This window comes from Streptopelia decaocto (assembly GCF_964273445.1).
Source record: "Streptopelia decaocto genome assembly, chromosome: 3".
NCBI lineage: Eukaryota > Metazoa > Chordata > Aves > Columbiformes > Columbidae > Streptopelia > Streptopelia decaocto.
In genome coordinates, this window is record NC_138656.1 from 20,204,677 (window position 1) to 20,226,624 (window position 21,948).

A 21,948-nucleotide genomic window follows, 5' to 3' on the forward strand; every position below is an offset into this window, starting at 1 on the left:
TATTCCAATGATGTCAGCTATAAGCATCATTGCTGGTTATTTCACTTCTTATTCAAGTGCACAAGAAAATAAGGAAAGCAATAGAACATGAAAATCTAGGGTTTTTTCCCTGTCACTTAGAAGTGAAGGCATGAAAAGCCGCCTGTAAGGCACTAGAAAACGCACACAGGTCTTGCACATTCCAGGAGCTGCTCAACTTGCTGAAGTCTGAAGAAAAGCATTCCAAGTAACTCACCAGCTGTTTTCAAATCAACGTGAGGGAAACTGTGGGTCTTCTGGAACTCCCAACACAAACCAGCACGTTTCCATGACCTGGAAATCTGTTTCAGAGCTAATAGCAGGTTGCTGGTGAAAAGATTACTTTCTTTATGGAGGAAAGGAAAACAAAAATCCAGCCTGGCAGTTATACGCTAAAATGACACTCTTCAAATTTAACAACCTGTTTTTGTTTGGCTCCCTGCTCGATTGGATGAACCTGATAGCAGGAAAGGAAAAAAAAAAAAAGGCAAACAACAAAAGAAAACAAACATCCAAAACAAACAAAAGAAAAACAAACAAAAAAACTCCAACAAACAAAAAACCAACCAACCAACCAAAACCCACCAACCTGTAAAGTAGAAAAACTTTAGTTTCTAAACCAGGGAGGAAGGTTTGTCTTAAAGCTGATATCCAGGATATTGTCAAATTCCAAATGCTACATTCAAGACGGTCCAGCTTTCACGTTCTTTTAACATTATTTGATATTATCAAAATGAAATAGAAGACAGTTTTAGACAGAAAACCAATTCTTATTCTCTAAGGACTACATAGAAACTGAAATCCTTTAAATCCCTAGGAAGGAAGAAAAATATTACAGAATCAGTTATAGATACTTCTACTGTAGTCACAACATGCATGAATGAAAACATTTTTCTGTAGGTTTTTTTCAAAGTACCTTATTGAGGGAAAAAGATTTATTTCAGAAGGAAATAGACAGAGACCAATTGAGACTATTTTTTTTTTCCTTCTAGAAACTGTGCTAAAGCTCAAGAAGCTAAAAGCATAAACGTGTATTTACACTAAACACCGAAAGAGCCAATCGTGCCTCTGGCAAAGAAAAAACACATTTCCTACAATGACATTTGGCACCTGCTGGCAATGTCGAGAGGTGGCCAGCAACGTGCACTTCCCTAATAACCCCTTCACGTAGCACACAGAATATCCTACAATGTCACAGACCTTTGCAAGCACCAGGATTTTGTATGGGCATACAAAATCATACCAAATTGCTTCGTTTTTTAACATAAGTTTGGAAATTCTACCTCCTCTCTTCCTGCTCCATGACTCAAACTGCTTCATTCTAGCTACTACTTCCATATGCACCGAATTCACATATCTTGCTCATTTATGTCATCCTTTGGGCATACTGCGAGGATAAAGTATTCTCTATAATTATTACATTTTCATGAAATTGGAGCAATGAACGTTCAAGACAGACTCTCTGGCTGCTATAGTTAAAATTTTAAATGATGAAACAAAAACATGACATATTAAGATTGTTTATTTTAAATGGTATTCTGAAACTTGCAATTATGTACAAATTTTCAAACTGTGAAGCTTAAGATTGCATGGTGACTGTCTTCACAAAATAAGGCTGCTCGGTCAATCTTGTCAGAGCTGATTCCACTGAAGTTTGATTATTCAGAGTACAGGATGGCATCGAGAAGGTTGTAATCCCTGAAGGCACCAGCACCCAGAGAGGCAGGCCTTCCTACATAAAAAGCTGATCAAGGACTCCCTCGGTTACCACGTGACGTTTGTTGGATTTGAGAGCATCAACAGCGGGGAAAGAACTGAGCAAATCCAATTGTTGTTGTGGAAAGGCCATTATGCTGCACTCAAAATCTGGAGACAGGTACCCACTACAGGGGCTTTTCCATGCCAGTCATACTTGCTGTGCTTTATTCTTCACTCAACTGGGCTAGTTAGAGGAAGGAAAAAACAACAAAACAACAACAAAAACACAACAGTATTTATGTTAATGCTGACCCTTCAGTTTAGACACTAGGTGCAGGGATGGGATGAAACATATTATCCCACAGCCAACAGACAGAAACTTTTTGTTTCTCTGAATTGACAGGGAAAGCAGATGAATTACTGCCTCCTCTCATGTCCTCCTCACACTAAAGGTAGAGATATGCTTCACAAGTTTATTTTATACACAACTGAAAATACATTTTAGTAACATTTCCCGTAAAAATCTTACCAACTGCACAGTACTGAAATCAGTGCAACAAAATTAAAATGTCAGGAAGGAGTCTTTACAACCTTATTGTATTGTACCAAAATGGCAACACTGGAAATTTATAAAGTGCAGAGCTGACCGTATTCTACCCAGATACAGGGATCTGGTTTCGTGCTTATCCTATGAACCAATACCATCATCACAGATGCACCACATATTCATGCTGAACATTTAAGTGACCAAACGTCATCCTCAGGCTGACAGGCAAAATTCCTCTAGCGAATCCAGTGGGAGTCAGACATGAGCATCCAAAGGCCAAATTTAGTCCCTCGGTTCTAGGAGTGTCACATGCTGGATGGAGATTAACTGCTGTAAACCCAGGAACAGAAAACGTACAAGAAGTGTATTTAAATACATGGAGGAAGGTATTTAAATAGAAATCTTACAAAGAGCTTTATGGTTTGTTTTATAGTAGATTAAAGACAATCACTGCATTTTAAATGCATAAAACAGAGGGCCCAGCACTCCGTATTTATTTAGCTGCAGTTTTTTCCTAGTTCGGACTGGGCAGAAATTTTTAAAGACTATTTACATGAACAAGATTTGCAGTTTTAGCCATGAGGGCCTTTAAAACCAGAGAGAGGCCACAAAAACAAGCTCTTGCAGCATTAGAGTATTAAAAAGTCACCATTCAAAATACCTCATTCTTAAAAATTACTAAAGAAAATCACAATAGAAGGAATGTGGCTGCTAGGTTTCTGGATTCAACTGAAACTCCCAGTCAATTAATCCATATTCTCAAGCATATTGGACAGTTAACCTAAATACTATTTACAATAAATACTTCTTGCTACTACCCAACAAAACCAAAGAAAACACTGCTCATTGACTCACAGCTCTCTACGCTTTGCAAACTAAACAGTCTTCAGTTTCTTGGTTTTGGGCAAAACTATCCAATGTTTGCCATAGGATTTTAACTACAAGTAAACAAAGTTTGTCTTGAAAAGCAACACATGTTAAGTGAATTCGTTTGTTCCATTAGTCTATGTTTAAACTACTACATCATATTTACTGAAACAGCTATGGCATAAGAGGTTACACAGCTAGGCTTAAGTAATGCTGTAATCTGACACAATCCACTTGGTTATGCCCCAAACTATTTACAGTGAACTTGATTCAAACAAACCACTTGGTTTAAGAAAGCGTCCAAAGAATTAAGATTTGCAAGTCCATGAAATAATCTTTCCCAAGAAGTTGTTTAGGAAAGATTTAGTCATGATCTGTTCATTATATTTTAAGATAACCATATACTGAAACACACCCATGGGCAAAAGCCTCATTGGAAATGAGTCCCAGCACCCACACAGGCATTAACAAACAAGGGTAAGTCTGTGCTACAGTTGTGTAGCAGACGGAAGGGAAAATGAGGGGAGGAGGGAAAATGGAATCTAGTCTGTGCAGAAAGAAAATTAATTAGGTTGAGACATGTACATATGAACACATACAGGCATCTGAAAAACAATGAGTAACTAAAAAATCCTTATTATGAAACTGAGTTAAATGCATCTTGATCCTTAAGGGGGCAGGCAGGCTAAGCAAATGTAGATGACTACAGCTGTAATAAGTTTTCAGGAGAATTAAAATCTGCATAGGCAAAGCAGCTCTATGCTCCATTCTGGCAAAACCTAAGCTGGTCTTTTAATAATGCAAGAAGTCTAAACAGTCAACTGATCAAGTTATAAACAGATCTGAGAAACTCTTCATAAAACATATCCCAGATCCCTGTGCTGCATCAGAAGAAACAGATCAATTTTATATATAAATTCTTCTTGATACTTATTGTTCTCTATCGACCCAAGCCCATGCAGAACAGAAACTTCTTCCAACGCAATTCAGCTGATTTTACACTTATTTTTGTGTCCAGAACTGGCTGAAAGGAAAAAAAATCCGTCACTGGAAGCAATGAGTTCTGCACTTGATTCACCCACTAGAGCCAGCATTAATATCCTCTCTGCCTCTTGCAGCACTGATTTCTGTAGTTCGGTCCAATATCTCAGGACGAGTCTCGAGTTTCCTATTAACCTCCTCAACCACTTTTGTTGGCCTTCAAGGAGCTACACACTGGCCCCTCTAAGCTACATTACTCTAAGTCTCATCAAAGATTTCTAACAGAAGCAGTGAATTATTACACAGTGGAAGATGAACTGATCTAAACAGTACAAAACGAGGAATGTGTTTACAGTACAGGGTGTTTCAAAAAGATAATGATTTCAAATTAGGTCCATATTTCTGCAAACACGAACCACCCACAAATGAAACTCTTATAGACCATACAGCAGGTGGAGGGAACATAGAGCATTTATAAAGAGATTACTAAAACTTGGTAACTCATTAAACCACATGTAAATTTTTGTTTAATTGTAACATGTTTGGTCCATCTTATTGAAACAACTTGTATACATATAACTAAGTGCATATGCCATGATGTTTTGTCGAAACTGGAACATTTTCAGGCTGTTCAGTTTCTTTCTCAGGTAAAGTGAAGTGCAGCAACTGGTACCCAGAGACTGCAAAGCCCTGACTTCAACACATACATCATATTCTTTTGCATTTGCAGCAAATCAGAAAGTTATGTTTTTGTTGACACAGGTGTTTTGCAGTGCTCAGCACTAAAGAATGTTATCACATTTTCCACAGTAGGCAAAAAAGGAAGAAGCAAGTCCTACAAAATACTTTCCTTCTCAGTCTTGACTGGGCTTGGCTTTTGACAAGTCCTCTTCACAAAGAGCTGATTTTGGTGCAATACTGCAAAAGCTGAGAGATAGCACTGTTTATATGGCATAAAGGAAATCTCAAGCTTGGTTTCCCAGTTGTGCCACCAGCTCTTCAGCTCACCTTTCCTGGCTGTTCTCCTGACAGCTTGTAGCCTCTACCCAGATGGAAACACAGCATCATCATTACCATTTCATTTCCTTATGCATGACAACTGTATGCACCCAAATGGAGCTTCTTTAGTGCCAGGAGATTTTAACTGTCTGCAGCTTTCAAACTTACCAAATCTTTCAATATTCAAAAACTTCACATGAATGACACTGTGATGCGTTACTTTTAAGCACTTTCATATTACTTGCTGCATCATTTTCACATACACTTTGATATGAAAGGATTTAAACTTAAGGACAGGACAGACGAGCTAAAGTACCTTACTACAAATTGTGACATAAGAACCCTCATTTTTAGAGGAACAGAGGCTAATCATTTCAGAAGAATATAAATTGTGCTCCAGTTATGCAGAACTTAAGGTTTTCCAAGTTCTGTGAAAGTCCAATGAAATATCATAGGAGTGTTACACACCAAACAGATTTTCCTCACTCACTACAATTGAGTGAATCGGAACACAACAGGGTGTTAAGCCTAAATGACAAAACCTGAATAAATATAACGGTGCATGCAAACTTTTGTTTGCAGAATTTGACATTATATAGCATATAATTTAATGGAAAAATCCTCAAGTGTTACAAACATGATACTTCCTTTGCTATTTGTGGGTAGAAACTAAACCCACAAAAAGAAACTCTCTAGAGGCACAATAGGAACATTTAAGCCCACTCATTCTATGATATCCCACTAAAACCAAAAATAAGGCAGATATAAATAAACTCCTAGAAATCCACCACATTCTTGAGAATTATAGACGCGTACTAAGAAAAGTAAATTAAATTAGTCTTCTAAATTAAAAAAAAAAATCAGAAAAAGGGAGATCAGAACTAAAGCCCCAGAGTCCAATTAATACAGTTTCAAAGTGAAATCAAAGCACTTATTGGCACTTAAGAAATGTGGCATCCACTGTCTTTTTGAGGCTTTATATCTGGTTCCTTCAGAGGTTTTACTTCTTCATCTGGTTTTGGTTTAGTCTGCAAACAAGAAGGAAAAAAAAACCCTAAATACCACAAGTATCAACTACTGTGTCTGCACAGTATTTATGCACAGCTAACTTTACATATTCTAATCTAACAGCCCCCTCTCTTTTCAAGGCTGAAGGCTTTGAGCAAGCCTCAGGAAAGGGAGAAAAGCCAAATATTCTCTGTTTCAGCATCCTTAAATGAATCCTTTTCTAAAAAAGAATCTTTATATAGCATTCACTCCTGTAATATTTCAGCATCTTATACAGAATTTCCTCCTTTTCAGCACTTAGAGAAAAGGAGACTCCTAATTTCCAGATGCTGACAGCGTGGCAGAGAGGTTAACTGCCTTGCCTCCCAGCACACTGGAAATGTGAGCTCGGTGGTAGCCTTGTGTCTGTGTCCTGCACTGAGCTGGGGAGCATTACAAAACAGCAAAAAGTAACTCCTTATTATACACAAAATAAAGCTAACGGGAAATAACAGTACATAATATTATCTTACAGTGTCATCCTTTGGCCTCTTGGTGAGATCAAATGCCGCGAGTGTTTCAGGAGTCCAATGTGCGTTCAAGGCAGGAAATTCAAAAGGAACAGGCTCTACTAAGCCATAGTTTGCTTTGAGTTCCAGCTGGGGAGCCTCTGCTGGCACCTTCTGAAAATAGCTGTAATGGAATCGAGCAACATAGTTAAAACACAATGTTCTATCTCTGCAAGCCTCCTTTGCAATTCTAAAGAAAAACAATCTGGGTTTTTACAGTGGCAATCACTGCTGCTCTCTTCCATTTCATGAAGGCACCATCCAACATGCATTCTGTCAGCAAGATTCACAAGAACAAAAGCAATTCCTTCTTGGTATTGTTCATCCCCTCATAGCTTGGTGGGGTTTTTCCTGCTTGATAGCCATTATTCCCAGCGTGTTCAATAAGAAGAACGCCTTTTGTCCTAAAAGGCCTTCAAAATCCAAACAAGGATTGAAAATACCTCCCAAGGAAGATGAAGACGACAGTTCTTTTCCTAAATCAGTATTAATGTGCCACAGCGTATAACAGCAACCACACTGCAACACCCACGAAGACCTGCTACAACATAAAGCCTGAATGAGGGTATAAATCTACCCTTGGCAAACCAGCAAGAGCTGAAAACTGGCAAATACTGACACATGCTATCTTGTTCCTGTTCTGCAGCAGAGCTCTGTGGCAGACACCCCCCCCAAAAGTCAATGTGTATCTGGTTTCTTTTTTAAAGTCTGTTTCTAGAGGAACATGGATTTGTTGAAATCTCCTTTATGCTGCTATTGTAAGCTGTGACAATGGTGACTAGAACTAAAAGCAGAGCTGAGAATTTCTTTTCCTATTTGCAGCCCAGCTTGATGTACTTGACAATCCTTTTAGTTTAGTCAATTCCGCTATTATGCAGGTCTGTAAATTTCATAAAAAAGGAAATAACGAACCTGTTATGGAATACTACATCATAAGAAGAGGGGAGAGGATAAAGAAATGAGTAAAAGAATTCTAAAACCAAACTAATCTTGCTATTTTAAACTGCTTCCAAACTCTTTTGGGAAGGGGCATTAACTAATAGAAAGCCCAATTCACAGTATAAATTATACTTAGGCTGGTAAAGCTCCTAGCACCCTAAGCATATTCTTGACTGAAGACATAGAATCATAGAGTCATAGAACAGTTTGGGTTGGAAGGGACCTTCAAAGCTCATCTAGTCCAACCCACCCCCCTGCAATGAGCAGGGACATCTTCACCCAGATCAGGTTGCTCAGAGCCCCAGCCTGGCCTGGAATGTCTCCAGGGATGGGGCATCTACCACCTCTCTGGGCAACCTGAGCCAGTGTTTCACCACCCTCATCGTAAAACATTTCTTCCTCATGTCTAGCCTGAATCTCCGCTCCTTTAGTTTAAAATCCGCCTTGTCCTATTGCAACAGACCCTGCTGAAAAGTCTGTCCCTATCTTTCTTATAGGCCCCTTTTAAGCACTGAAAGGCTGTAATAAGTTCTGCCCAGGGTCTTCTCTTCTCCAGGCTGAACAGCCCCAACTCTCTCAGCCTGTGTTTTGACCTCCCTGCCAGCAAAGCAGAATTAGCTACTAGTCTTGTCCACTTCCCCTCTGTCCTCTTTTGCCTACTAGATCCCAGCAGCTGGGCAGAAGGCGCTGGACGAACACAGCAACCACTGCAGGACTTTTTCTTGTGCAGAAGGAAAAGAAACAAAGTGGCTGAGGAATGAAGGAAGAAAACTGCTTATCTTCTCCATCACGTCAGTCCAACCCACCCCAATGGGCTGGCACAGAACGCAAGGAAGGTGACAGCACAGACCCATAGCAAATCTGCTAAGAACAAATTAGGGAATTGCAAATTTATCTTGAAGTTACATGCTATGCTCTAAAGGAATGTAAGAACTGGAGAGTAAAATTTACTATCCCATCTTGAAATAAAGGCAGACGAGGTAATAACAGTTCATATAGAGTACTGTACCAACCACAGATTACTTACATGAATCCATTCTCTCTCTGGCATTTTTCTAGTGTGTTCTTAATCAAACTTCCTAGTTTCCTAAAGAAGAGATGTCCAGAGGGTTTGGCAGTAGTCCCAGGCCCTTTGGTTTCTCCATAGTCTTTGCACAATGCTTCAGCTTTGGCAAAAACTTTGCAAGAAAGAAATGTAATAAAAATCATTTATGTGGCTATTAAATCATGGTTCTGATCTACAGTGCTTCAGTTTTAGGAGATACCAGAATCCATTCAGGCTTCTTGCTATTTAGAAACAAAAATAAACTACCTCAAAGGCAGCACTTCCAGTCAAGATTTACTACATCCAAAAAGTAACTAAGAACAGAAAAAAAAAAAAAAAGATAGCTTTTTGGGTAGGAAGATGCAGGAAAGCATTCTTACATGTGGGGCAAAATACAACAATAAGCCTAAGAACTGTGCCACATGGTAGGGGAAAAAAGGGTTTGAAGGTGTCCATGCACAGCAGATGCCTCAAAATAACAAATACTTAATATGGAGTGGGAAAAGAAGCACTCTTCTCTGAACAGCAGGTATGGTAAGAACCACAGTATTTGGTTTACTGAAAGTAATCCAGTTTAGTTTGTTCTTAATAAATTATTTTTATTTATTTTAAAAATTAATATTAAAAGTTTCCAGTCTGATGATTTGAGCATTTTTTTATATATTGTTATACAGCACAGGCCATCAGGGTAACAATAGCTTTGAAGGGAAGAGGATGGGCAGAAGACCCTGAAGTACTGCAAACTTCCTTTAAACCACCTTTCAAATTAACAGAAAGGAGGGGTTACTGGAACCTGTTAAAAAAAAAACCAAATGTGTTCTAGCTTTCCTATTTAACATAAGACAGAGCAACCTCCAAAGCAGAAAAGGCTGCTGTAATTTAACATCCAGAACAGAAAAAGCGATGACCAGACAATTGATTTTCACACTGTATTGCAGGCAGCTCCAAGCCAGTCTTCAACAGCTTGAGAAGTGAGGATGAAATTTCCTGCAGCACTCTTACAAAATACAGTCTCTGGTAAGACAAAGAATAATACACTGTCTCTGTTCGAAAGTGTGCTGGATTTTCACCAGGTGACAGATAAAATCTTAAGTTTATAAGAGACCAAATAAACACCATATGGCAAAATAAGAGAGATGTATCATCATCAGACCCTGTCTCAATCACACTTACATTTTTCCGATTCCTGCAGAGATCTGATTGCTTCCCCGCATTTATCACTCGCCAGCAAAGTCTGGCCATGGTAACAGTACGCCTAAGGGGGGAGCACAAAATTGTTACCGACATCATCGGGCACTTCATGCACCAATTCACTTCAATTCTTCCTCACATCAGAGCTGCACCTCTCTGAAGCTGCCATTCCCAGCAGGTAGCTGACAATTTGAGCACACAAGTCAAAGAGGTGTTCACTGAACAATGCGGTTCAACACAAACACTGTGACGCAGGTATGAAGTAGACTGGCTCAAGTCTGATCAAGAGTAATTTTGAGCTTCATGAAAGTCATTTTACCAAAAGCACTAGTGTATAGCCTAGTTTAAACCTCTCTCTCTCTCGATATCAATATCCAGCATTAAGCCCCACCACAGAATGAGGATGAATCCCAGTCAAGTTTACAAAGCAAAAACTCCAAAAAACTACAATCACCTCAACACTCAAAAAATGCATCTGAAACAAACATCATTGAATCCAGCAGAGATGAGGCATTTGGCTGCTTGAGATAATTTGCCATAGTCCAAATAACTTTTCCACTCCAAAAAGTCCCATTCCTTCACACTTATGTATGAAGGCAGTACTGTGATAACTGAATGGCTTCTTTTCTATTGTCAGGAAGGAGTTGCTGAGTTTAAATACTAACTGCCATAGGTAAAGGAACAATCCCTTGAACTAATGCTTACCTTGTACACCTTCCGTTAATGCCTCTTCTGAAAGTATAGCAAGTGTTACCCAAATCTACCCTTGCCCATATTACACAAATTAAAAAAAAAAAGATACCACAGCTCTGACCCTCTCTCACCTCTCAAACTTGCTGATAAGGCAGCCAGCTTTTAGCTACAGGTTTAAAAGAGAAAGACAATTGTGTCAGCTGCCTGGTTTAGGCCTTTTTTTACAGTATGAAAGAGCCAGATTGCAGGCTGTGTCAGGCTGTGAGCAATAAAGTGCAAACTGAGCAGATGATGATTCCAAGTGCCACCATACTTGCTAAGAGATCAGTCATGCAAAAAGGGACAGCACTTGGAATGGTACCTAAACATTACTTGATGCAGTTTCATTCAGGGTCTTCAAAAAGATGATTAGCTCAGAACTGTGCCTAGAATTAGATCGTGACTAAAATCATGGAAGACAAGTATTATGATCAAGCGGAATTGCCTCACTTAACAATATGTGATCACAATAAATTCCACACTGCAGTGGTTTCACTCGACTCAACAAAAACACTTTAAAGGCCCTTGACACTGCACAGTCTCTCTTCACAGCATGGAAAGGAAGTCAGAGCAATACTGAGCCCCCATTACCCATCCAGCCCTTACACAATATTAAAAACTGTGACTGATGGCAACCAAAGTACTTACATAGGCCATATAGAAACAGGTCTTCAAGTTTAAGTACTTCCGCCATTTACCTGCATAGGTTGGATCCAAACTGGATAATGTTTGGTCTGTGAATGCATATGTAAAGTTATTCTTTAAGGCATTTCCATAAAGAAAAATCTGCCCCCCTCCCCCTCAAAAAACAGAATTCTTAAACTTAGCAATAGATCTTAACTATAAAGTAGCCAGACATAAATTACTCCTGCAAAGGCACAGAGAAACTGAGAAAACCCCCCCAAAATATGCAGTTTATTGAGCTATCATGCAGTTGTCCCTAGAATTCCTGAAACTGCCGTTTGCTAAGTTTGGAAGGCTAATTTTCCAAAGTATTTTTAGGCAGCATTTCAAAGCTTGTTCTTAGTTTCATTTCAAGTAGTGACCTATAATAGCGTACATACTTTATACTGACTCCTGTATTTCTGCACTTTTCCCACTTGCCTCAGCAAGCCCACAGATCAGGTCACTCATTTGGAAGGATGTACATAACTAACCCGCTGCACACTTCACAGTCTGCAACATAACCTGCTGCCCAATGACAGCTGAAACACACTCCATTTACATCAAGCCATTTGTTTGTTGTTATTACATATTCTCAAGACATTACCCTGTCTTCTTTCCCCCCACACTAAAATTTCTTACCATTAGCTACAGAAAAAGATTCCCACAAAAACAAAAGGTCTTATCAAAATATATCTGTTAAACTGATAACTGAAGCCTCAAATGCACTAAACAGAAGCTAAATATACAAAGCACATCCCCTTAGAAACAGTATTAATACTGCAATTGATGGGTGGGTGAAGTAAGTCCGCTGGCAAGAAGGCATAAACCAGGTCACTAAGGAGAGAAAACAAGGCACTTACCAGCTTTTTGGTAGAAGTTAGCTGTTTCATAAGCAAGAGCAGCTATTAGTCCTGGATTGTGTTTCAGCTCAATAGCCCGAGCAATAGTCACTGAAAAAAAAAAAATCCACACCACAGTTGAAAGTTTAACTGTAAATGTCACATCGAATCAAAGAAGGCATTTAGCATTTAAAAACCCCTGCATGAGGAGAAAACAAGTATTGTGCAGTCAAGCAAACTGCAGAATAAAGACAGATTGTTTTTTGGATAGAACGATTCCAAATTAATCAAAAAGCTGAAGCAAGGTTAGTCTGAAGACTAACTGGTAAACATATGCTGTAAAGGAAGTGGGAATTTATCTTAGGCAAGCGTCGTGGTAAAGAGACTGCATGAAAGGAAAAAAGAAGAGGGGAAGAATGTTCTTCCACAGTGGTTACATCTGTAATATCAGACTGATTTTTGGCATCTTTCTCCTATAATTGTAACTTCAGTTTCTTTAAATGCAACCCACCCCACGAAGCCGCAGTACTTCAGGAGAAAAAAGTAGCATTGCTGCCAAGTAGATTCCACAAGATGTCCCAGAAACCCACAAAGACTGTCATTTCTCATCCCCAACAAACACATATATTTGAAGATACCTTCTTGAGCTTCAGCTTGGCACTGTATGATGTAAGAGTCTATAAGTCGAGCTTCTAAATCTCTTCCCTTTTCCACAGGCGTAATCAATTTTGGAATATGACTTTCCTAAGTATAAAGCAAGTCTCAGAGTTAGTTTAGGCTTAATACCAGTGCTATCAATGAAAAGCAAGTCCTAAATGGATACGACACTGAGTGAAGGTCCCAAGATGACCAGTTGCATGGTTCACATGTGCTACTGGGCAGACAGACCAGTCACTCTTCCACTCTCACTGGGAAAGAGTAGCAAGGATTGAGTGGTAGCACAACATATTAATACCTCTTTTTCTTCCTCTATCAGTCAGATAGCCTGAGGCTTTTGTTTATTCAATAACCTCGTCAGAAAAACAAAGCCTTTTCAGGTACTTGGAGACAACTTAGAGAATGGACAGCAAAGACAGTTTTTCTACCTTCAGGTGTTTAAAAATCCCAGCTGCTATCTTCAGGCTTCTGTGAACATCTTTTGCTTCATCTTCAGTTATACTAAGAATGCAGAACAAATCAATGAAATTTTAGTTAGAAAGCTGTCATTTAGTCCTACCTCCTGCTTTGAAGCAGGACTATCACCAACAGTAGATGAGGTCAGTTGTGGTTTTGTCTAGATGAATCTTGAATCCTTCAAGAATGGAGAGTACGCTAACTCTCAAAGCAACCTGTGCCTCTGCTGCACTACCCTCATGGTAAGGAAGTTTCTTACAGTGTCTAATCATTAAATAATCAAATAGAACTCCCTTGAAAAAAAAAAAATGCAAGACCTTGTAATGACTTTCAAGTAAAGGGTAGCCTCAGTGTTAAAAGCCAAAGCTTTAGAAACCTGTAGGGCTAAAAATCAGCAGAGCTGTGATTTTGAGAATCTCAGTTTTGTACCTGGACATTCGGAGCAGGACTGAGGAAGGGTTTATTCACAGTTGACACATTCTCTACGCCACAGCCACATGGTACTAGTACACTTTGTTCATAGATGCAAGAAGGGACTGAAGCGCACCTGGGCATCACAGCACATGAACGAAGGCCAACAGCCTCTGTGAACTCCTGCTGTCTCAGCTGGACATGCACTACAGCAGTCAACACTCAGAACCTGCTAAATTTTTTGGTGGAATATTGCTGCAATGGAATTACTAAGAAAAGAAAAAACACTTACTCTTCTTTTCCAGCGAGTCTTGATGCATATTTTGTGTACCACAGAGCAACATTAAATCCCATGGAAACCAGTTCAAACACTGCATCCTGCTGGGCGCTAAAGAAAGAGACAAAAAACCCCCAAATATTTTGTTCTGACAAGCTCTCTCTGCTGATAGGTCACATAGCGTAGGTCGATATTTCTCCCCATAAAATACTTTCCATTTAAGAAATCAACAATTTCCAATTCAGAATCTCCTATTTTCTGAACTGCCTAAAAGATACTTCAATTTTTACTTATTCCCTTTAAGAGCTCATAGTTACAATTTCCCACATTCAGATGCCTACCCTTCCCATTTGGGAACTTTTATTTTAAAACAGTAACTTGAGATTTGCTTCGTTTTGGGTGTGGCTGACATTTTTCCTTTTTAAAAAAAAAAAAGAAAAAAAAAAAGGCACATTTTGTGGAAAGCCTTGCTCTGGAATGTCTACTTTAAAGTTGTGGCTGCTAAGTTAATAAGTCAGACTCTATTACATCTCCCTCAAATGAATGTTCTTGCAAGTATTTATGTAACTGCAGTCAAATGGTGTGTGCAAATAGTAGGAAATTTCAGAAGCTAGAAACATGGTCTTGGAAACAAGTGAGCTTGCAATCAAAAGCTCAGTATATCTTAGGAACTAGTAATATTTAAAAAGAAAGGTGTGGGAGTAGGAGGAATAATGTCATACACGTAAGTGTCTATGAGTGTATGACCATAAGAAAATTAGAAGAGGGTCTTAATCAATAGATCGTCTTCCAAGGGGAAAAGAAGCTTTGAGGAAGTTGAGCACTTCTAGATAAAGCTTGACAAATAAAATTTAAGTGTGGTTATACAACACAATTATCTACAAGAGCAAGAGAGGACTGAATAATCCAAAAGGTTACAGATCTATATTCCTACTTAAAACAGAGGATTTGTTTGTTTGTACCAGGGGTACATGTACTAGGAGCTTCAGAGGACAACAACAAAATCACATCTTCAGCAACATTTGTACTTCAGAAAAACCTCAGAAGATACTCGTCAGGCAATAATGCCAAATAGAGAAATTTTTAACTGTAGCAATTTATGTTATCATATTCAATTCACCAATATTCTCAAGTTTCTTCTTTGTACTGCTCATCCCAATCGTAGATATAGTTTACAGATCAACTACGACACAATGGATCCTTGTACCATTATCATGTGTTATCACACCTTTACATAAAGGCAACACATACTTCAGAACAGCTAATACAGTACTGGAATTAGCAAAAATGCAAAGCAACAAGTTTTTGGAAATTAGTTTGTGTCCAGCATTTTTCTCCACTTTTAAGTTTTCCTTCACACCTGTGCTGGCACACATGCATATACGTGACAGACCAGAAGAAAACAGCTGCATTCCCTGTAACCATAAAAGCATACGTACCTGGGAACATGGCCTTGCAATGTGTCCGTCCACTTGAAATTCTGAATATATCGCAACTTGCATTCTTGGGAAGAGTCATCCGGTGAAAGGATAAAACCTGTAGAATAAAAAAATGTACCAACTTGCAATTTCAAAGTAAGAAACAGAAACAAGTAATGAAGGAATGGCGATCAATGAGAATATGGATATAGATAAAGGAATGTTTCTTGCTGTATCACTCAAAAAGCCCAGGTGACTTCCTGAGGCATTTATTCCTCAGTATCTCAAGAACAAGACATGCAAAAACCAAACTGGCTACTAAAAGAAACTCTTTGCCCAGCAGATTACCAATGGAACCCTGTGAGTCAGCCCTGGGATGGCTCAAGGAAAATGCTGCAGATGTCTGCACGTCCCATATAGTGACTGGTTGGGAGTTGGACGGACCCAGGTATGGGACAGCTGAGGCTGCGGAAGGTGAGTGAGTGACTGTCCCTGACAACATAGAGGTGACTGGGATACTCCAAAAAAAGTTGCCTGGTCAACAGGGAGATGAAAAAGGGCTTGTAAGCACGGACTCACCCAGTCATCACCTCTTTTTGTCTTCAGGGCTACAGGAAACTAGTTCTTTATGTCCAGCTTCCCAGAAAGCAGCAGTCAGTGGGATGAAGCTCAGGCTACAGGATGCACATGCATATGCAGCCCAAGAAGGAATTTTTCAGGGAGGAGCAAGATGGGTGTTGGCCTGATCAGGTCTTACAGACTACAAGAACTCAAGACTTGCAACAGCAGCTATTTGGGCTATAGCTCTAGGTGCTGTCACACGTTAACAAAGACAGAAAATACTCAGTATTTTTACGTAACCAAGCATGATGCCTTCCTGAAGAAACTCTCAAAATCTTGTCTGCAGCAACACAGTCTGTTGTCCTACCTTATCTAGAATGTCTCATTAGGATACACACGCCCAGAGAATGAGGGAACTACACCAAGTTGAGCTGCTTCACTCCCAATAGAGTGAAAAATCACACAGTTTCCATGAATGAGCTAATTCCTGCAACTCAGTCCTATGAAACTTATCTGAGCACCTGACTGCTAAGAGAGAGTTATCGGAATACTGGCAGCAGGAAGGTTTCAAGTGAACACGTTATCACAGGTGTCCATCTACTGAAAATGTGGATACCATGCTAATGAGAACCTGTTTATACCTAAGACAAGCAGCAGCAGAAGGGTAAACGTGCAACAAGTCTACTATCTAGCACCAGACAAACGGGAAGTTTACACTGAAGAGCAATTCCTATCAACTCAATTTATACTTAAGAAGCAATTCACCACAATCTAAGAGACAAATAAACATTTTCTCCTCCAGCAGGAAGCAGAATGAGGTTAAAAGCAAGAGAACAGTAGTTCCTACACTTTGTACTGGCAGGGTCACAAAGGACACTGAGAGTTGTAGAAAGAGTCTGGCAAGTACCCATGGCTGGTATCAAGCATAGAACCTGTGAAGATACTCTCCTTCCTAAAAAGTGCAAAGCTTCTTTACAGAAAACTAGCACAATACATATTCTGAGAACTGTCATTACAACTCAAATTATACACCTTCCAATTTATTATTAGTATTGCTAATAAACTTTCCTACCTTGCAAGAGGGAGAAGTACAAGTCGGTTGCATTCTTCATCATTTCTGGATTACAACTCGAGTCTGTAAACAGCTCCAAAAGTCGTGTTCGAGATAACCTCAAATCACTGTATGGAGGGAGAAAAAAAAAAAAAAAGAAACCTAAGAAATTCTGCCCCAAAATGTACTATTACGGAAGTATCCACCCATGCATACCACCACCCTTTTGGCTAAGAAAGTGAAGGTAAGCATTCTATGTAGCTATCTGAAGGCAAGGAAAGGTACTTTATGAGGACAATGCAAACAAATACAGGAAAAAAAAACTTCCTTTCTCCTCTAGATACATATGATTGAGTCTTTAGTTTAAAGTGCAACCTATTCTGGACAGACAGCAATGGATAATCAGTACTCACTATCAATCTAACACAAACTAAAATAACTATGCTGTTATCTTCTGAGAGGCTGGGTGCAGGGGGATGGAAGTAAAAAGCAGGAACATTCTTCAGCATCAGAATGGGATGAGCATATGAAGAGGGAACAATAGATCTGCAAGATAATATGAGATCTCTTTTCATTATATTCCCATCTACAATAGAACATTCATGCCTTATTCACTTATGGAAATTACTTAAGTAATCTTTTGCAGAAGAAAGCACAGTCATCAGAAAGACAATGACATGTTTGGTCTTTTGCCTCTGCATTATGATAATAGGCCTTGCTATACACTAAGAGACTTGAAAACTGGATAACTCATTCTTTGTAACTAAATATTCAATGTTATCAGTGTCTTATTGTCTCCTAGCCTACACATTTCTAGTCATCTTCAGAACAAAAACCGAAGAGTAAACATTAATTTTAAGGATGTGCTCCAAACTGTGAGAGACACAGTGAATTTAATAGTAAATACACTTACTTGCAAACCTTTGTTGCAGCTGGAGTGGTAGCTACCCCATAAAAATTAAATGAAACGGGAGCTGTAGCCTTCAAAGGGTTGCGATGAAACCAGTGTGTCATCTTCTTTCTATAGTGTTGTTTACACCAAATCTAAGATGTGGAAAGAAATGAAGAGCTGTAGGGACAGGTACAACCGGGGTGCTATATACTTCATGCTCCTCAGCTCACAAAGCTATATTCCAAATGTAAATAACTAGGAAAGAAATTAATTTGCAAAGTTATATATAACTACATATATTAATTTTTTTCCCATTTGAAACATTAAGCTTTCATAGACCTTGTCCTTATCCTTCATGTGCTTAGTTTGAGACTTTCGCTCTGTTGAAATACATGTTTTCTGAGGCAACTATTTTAAGTATGGCAAAAAACATATAACCTTCTTTGTTCTACATTACTGCATACTTTCTTACTTCTTAAAAAAAACCCCACAGTTGTCACCCCTGCATGTCATTTATAGGTGTATTTCAATTCAATGAGGTCATTATATTGCATTAGGTTAATATATAACCGATGGGTCAACTGGGTCAATATAACCTTTTGTTGTAGCACAATTGATATTGGATGAAACTGTGATTATACACTCACTGTTGCTGAAAACAGGGACATACTTACATACGTGCCACAGACTTGGGTAAAGTACAGCCAAAATAGGCCATCTTTTCTCTTTTACCTCCATTTCAGAGAGCCCTTATAAGAGAAGCACTCCAATGAGATGCTTTTACAAGCTTTCAACAAGAAAAATGGATGAGAGGATGAAACACAAAGAGCACAAGTCGAACCAAGGGAGGTCTGTACTGGGTAAAAGCAGAAGCTAAATCACGGTGAGGACAGTCAGCCTGAGGAACAAGCTCCCCAGAGAGCTTGTGAGATCCCCATCCTCACAGGCTGTCACGACCTCACTAGACCTGGCACCGAGGCACCCCAGGCCCTGAGTCCTCCCAGCACCTTCCTGAACCTGCAAGTTTATTGTCACAAAACGCTTTGCTGAAATTAAAAAAAAAAAAATAAATGAAAATAAATAAGTAAAAGAAGAGGTCTGCCAAGCAGAGCCCTGCCAGCACACAGGCCTTCCTGCGTGTCTGCGCTTGTTTGTCATGTCGTGACACGATAAACCTCCACCCACCTGGCTGCCCGATGAGTGGTGCTGTGGCACGGGCGCGGTTTGACAGGCACTCAACGAGACCTTCCGTGGCCGAACCGCCGTCACCCCGCACAGCACAGGGCGGTTTGCTCGGCGGGGGCCCGCCCGGTGCCTCAGCCCCGCGGCACACACACACCGCCCCGCCGTGCGGCCTCTTCTCCCGCAGCAGCTGCGGAGCCGCCCGGCTCCCCGCGCTCCGCCGGCACCTGCGGGCCTCCCTGACACCGGGACGCTCCCGGTCACGGCCCCGCCGCCACTTCCGCCCGGCCCTGCCCGCCTCTCGGCGCCGCGTCACGCACGCACCGCCGCAGGCAACGCCAGCAGAGAGCCGATGGTATCGCCCCGCGCGGTACGGCGGGCCGACCGCATCGATCCCGCCGGTTATCACAGAATCACGGAATGTCAGGGATTGGAAGGGACCTCAAAAGATCATCCAGTCCAATCCCCCTGCCGGAGCAGGAACACCCAGATGAGGTTACACAGGAAGGCATCCAGGCGGGTTTTGAATGTCTCCAGAGTAGGAGACTCCACAACCTCCCTGGGCAGCCTGTTCCAGTGCTCTGGCACCCTCACTGAGAAGAAGTTTCTTCTCAAATTTAAGTGGAAGCTCCTGTGTTCCAGTTTGTATCCGTTGTCCCTTGTCCTATCATTGGTTGTCACCGCGAAGAGCCTGGCTCCATCCTAGTGACACTCACCCTTTACATATTTATAAACATTAATGAGGTCACCCCTCAGTCTCCTCCAAGCTAAAGAGCCCCAGCTCCCTCAGCCTTTCCTCATGAGGGAGATGCTCCACTCCCTCCATCATCTTCGTGGCTATCCCGCTCCTTTCGCCGGGTGACCCCAAACCACGGCTGCCAGCCCCGCCGCTGCGGTCCCTCCCGGGGCAGCTGACAGAGGCACGGCCATGCCCCGGAGCCCTCCCTCGGTAGGAACTCTTCAACACCACAGAGGAGGGAGTGGGACGGCGGCCCGCGACGGCACCGGCCCTCCTGGACGGGTGACCCGGTGGTGCACAGGGGCACCGCTGCTTACCTGGGGCCCCTCCCGCGGCACGGCCTGGAGCGGACGAGCGTTCCAGTCCCTTCCCGGGCGCCGCCGCCGAGACCCAGCTGGGAGGGCGGGCTCCCTCGGCAGCCACGTGACCGCCGCCATGACACATACCGAGGCGGAAGTGTCCACTTCGCTCCCTCCTCTCGCTGCAGGGCGGGTCCCGCCGCCTCGGTAGCGATGGCGCGGGCGGGCGCGGCCGGCGCAGCCTACCTCGCTGGGCGGCGCTGGCGGGAGGTGCTCGCCGCGTTTGGCTGTCGCGGCGGCTGGGCTGGGCCGGGCCGGCAGCGGCGGCGGGCGCGGGGCTGGCGGGAGCGGCTGCCCGGCGCGGTGCCCCGGCCCGGGGTGAGCATGGTGCCCTAGTGCTGGGGCTATGTCGGAGGCGGCCCGGAGCCTCCTGCAGCGCTGGGGCGCCAGCTTCAGGAAAGGCACCGACTTCGATTCCTGGGGGCAGCTGGTGGAGGCGATCGACGAGTACCAGATGTGAGTGCGGGGGCGGGCGGCTCCCGACGCGGCCCCGGAGCCCCGTGCGAAGGGCCGGGGGAGGAGAGCGGCCCCCGGGGCGGGGCAGAGCAGGGGGGCCCTGCTGGGCCTAGGCCGCGGCCCCCCGCACCCCTCAGGCCCCGCGGCGGTTCCGCTGCTGTTGCGTGAGGCGCGGGGCCGCGGGTCCCCTGGGGCGGGGCGGGGCGGGGGGGGTGCCGGGAGCCGCCCCGCCGAGACCGCCGGGCGGCGGGTGCAGGGCCGGGCGCTGCCCCCTCGGCGGAGGCGAGGCGGGAGCCGGGCCGGCCTTTGGCTGTGGGGCAGCCGGCTGGGGCGGTGGGCTGGTGGAGCCCCATGGCGATGAGACCCGGCGGCCCGGGGTGCTCCCGTCCCATCGCCCTGTCCCCCGAGCACCAGGGCTTGTAGGGAACGAGGGACCGGTGGGCTGGCAAAGCGTCAGCCTTACCTAAATTAAAAAACCCCAAACAACCCTTCAGGGTGAAAATAGGTCCATCGCACACTCGTGTGTGTTACACCCCTGATGGGACTGGGGAACCTGATGGTGCAGCCAGGGGTCAGCCCCAGTTAGACCGGCTTGCACTGGACAGCACTGCGCCTTCTGTGAACCCCTGGGATCAACAAGTATTGGCACTGTAGGGCGATGTTGGTGGAGTTCTTAAAAATGCACGTGGTAGCTTGGGTCAAATGCTCTCCTCCAGTGCTCTGCTTGCCATGAATATGGAAGTGATTTCCTTGTAATGTGAGTGTCACAGTGTGTTTCTTACGATGAATTTTCTGGAAGAAGTCCAGAAACACTTGTTCCCCAAGAGAAAGCCAACCAAGAGATGCTCTCCAAGAGATCTTCTAGGGTCAAACTCCTTTTCCTCATGGGCCACATCCTACATTTATATAGTCCTAAAATTACGTTTGGCCCTTTGAAGGCAACTGTGAGGCTGATGTGGCCCCTGGGGAAACTGAGTTTGACAGCCCTGCTCTAGTGCTATTCAGGACTACTCAAGTTAATGGGCTATAACCACACTGGCTAACCCAGTTTGGTTTTCCTTCAGACTAACTAGACTGCTGGCCAGGTACAACCATAGTCATGAGATGCTATAATCTCATCATTTCATTGACTCACCAGGCAGTGTAATGCAAGTTCAGTTACTTGGAGTTTGCTGATGGTCTTTACTACAAATCTTGGCACAAGGATGAAAAGAAGTTCTCTTCCAGATCTGTATCTCAGAAGGAAAAAATAAAACAACTTGGAAAGTAAAATAAGATGTTTTTAATAGCTGTCCTTATGTGGACAATTATGAGGAGTGATCCTAATGCTTTAAACCATCTCGGTGGTCTTAGCACTTGGTATCATTAAATGACGTTTCTTCAGAATGAAAAGTCTTCGGGCTTCTCATTC

The 21,948-nt window shown here is 42.4% G+C and overlaps 2 protein-coding genes across 4 annotated transcripts in view; one reads left to right on the forward strand and one right to left on the reverse strand.

Moving 5' to 3' along the window:
* Nucleotides 1–711: 711 nt before the first annotated feature.
* On the reverse strand, nucleotides 712–20,297 carry BROX (BRO1 domain and CAAX motif containing). 2 transcript variants are annotated; one of them, XM_082049046.1, is made up of 13 exons: nucleotides 20,040–20,297; nucleotides 17,823–17,953; nucleotides 16,931–17,037; nucleotides 15,319–15,415; nucleotides 13,895–13,990; nucleotides 13,164–13,236; nucleotides 12,717–12,822; nucleotides 12,100–12,189; nucleotides 11,222–11,307; nucleotides 9,824–9,905; nucleotides 8,633–8,783; nucleotides 6,631–6,790; nucleotides 712–6,138 (listed from the first exon to the last, which is right to left on the reverse strand). In XM_082049046.1, exons 1-13 carry the CDS (start codon nucleotides 20,157–20,159, stop codon nucleotides 6,052–6,054), a joined length of 1,386 nt encoding a protein of 461 aa, XP_081905172.1. In that variant the 5' UTR covers nucleotides 20,160–20,297; the 3' UTR covers nucleotides 712–6,051. The 2 variants fall into 2 exon arrangements, with proteins under 2 accessions (XP_081905172.1, XP_081905173.1); XM_082049047.1 differs by lacking the exon at nucleotides 20,040–20,297 and adding an exon at nucleotides 18,987–19,276.
* Nucleotides 20,288–21,948, forward strand: part of AIDA (axin interactor, dorsalization associated) — a 31,214-nt gene continuing 29,553 nt past the window's right edge. For both annotated transcript variants that reach the window (XM_082049048.1, XM_082049049.1), the window contains exon 1: nucleotides 20,288–20,537. In XM_082049048.1, the coding sequence (XP_081905174.1) occupies nucleotides 20,428–20,537 (110 nt within the window). In that variant the 5' untranslated portion in view covers nucleotides 20,288–20,427. The remainder of the gene's footprint in view (nucleotides 20,538–21,948) is intronic.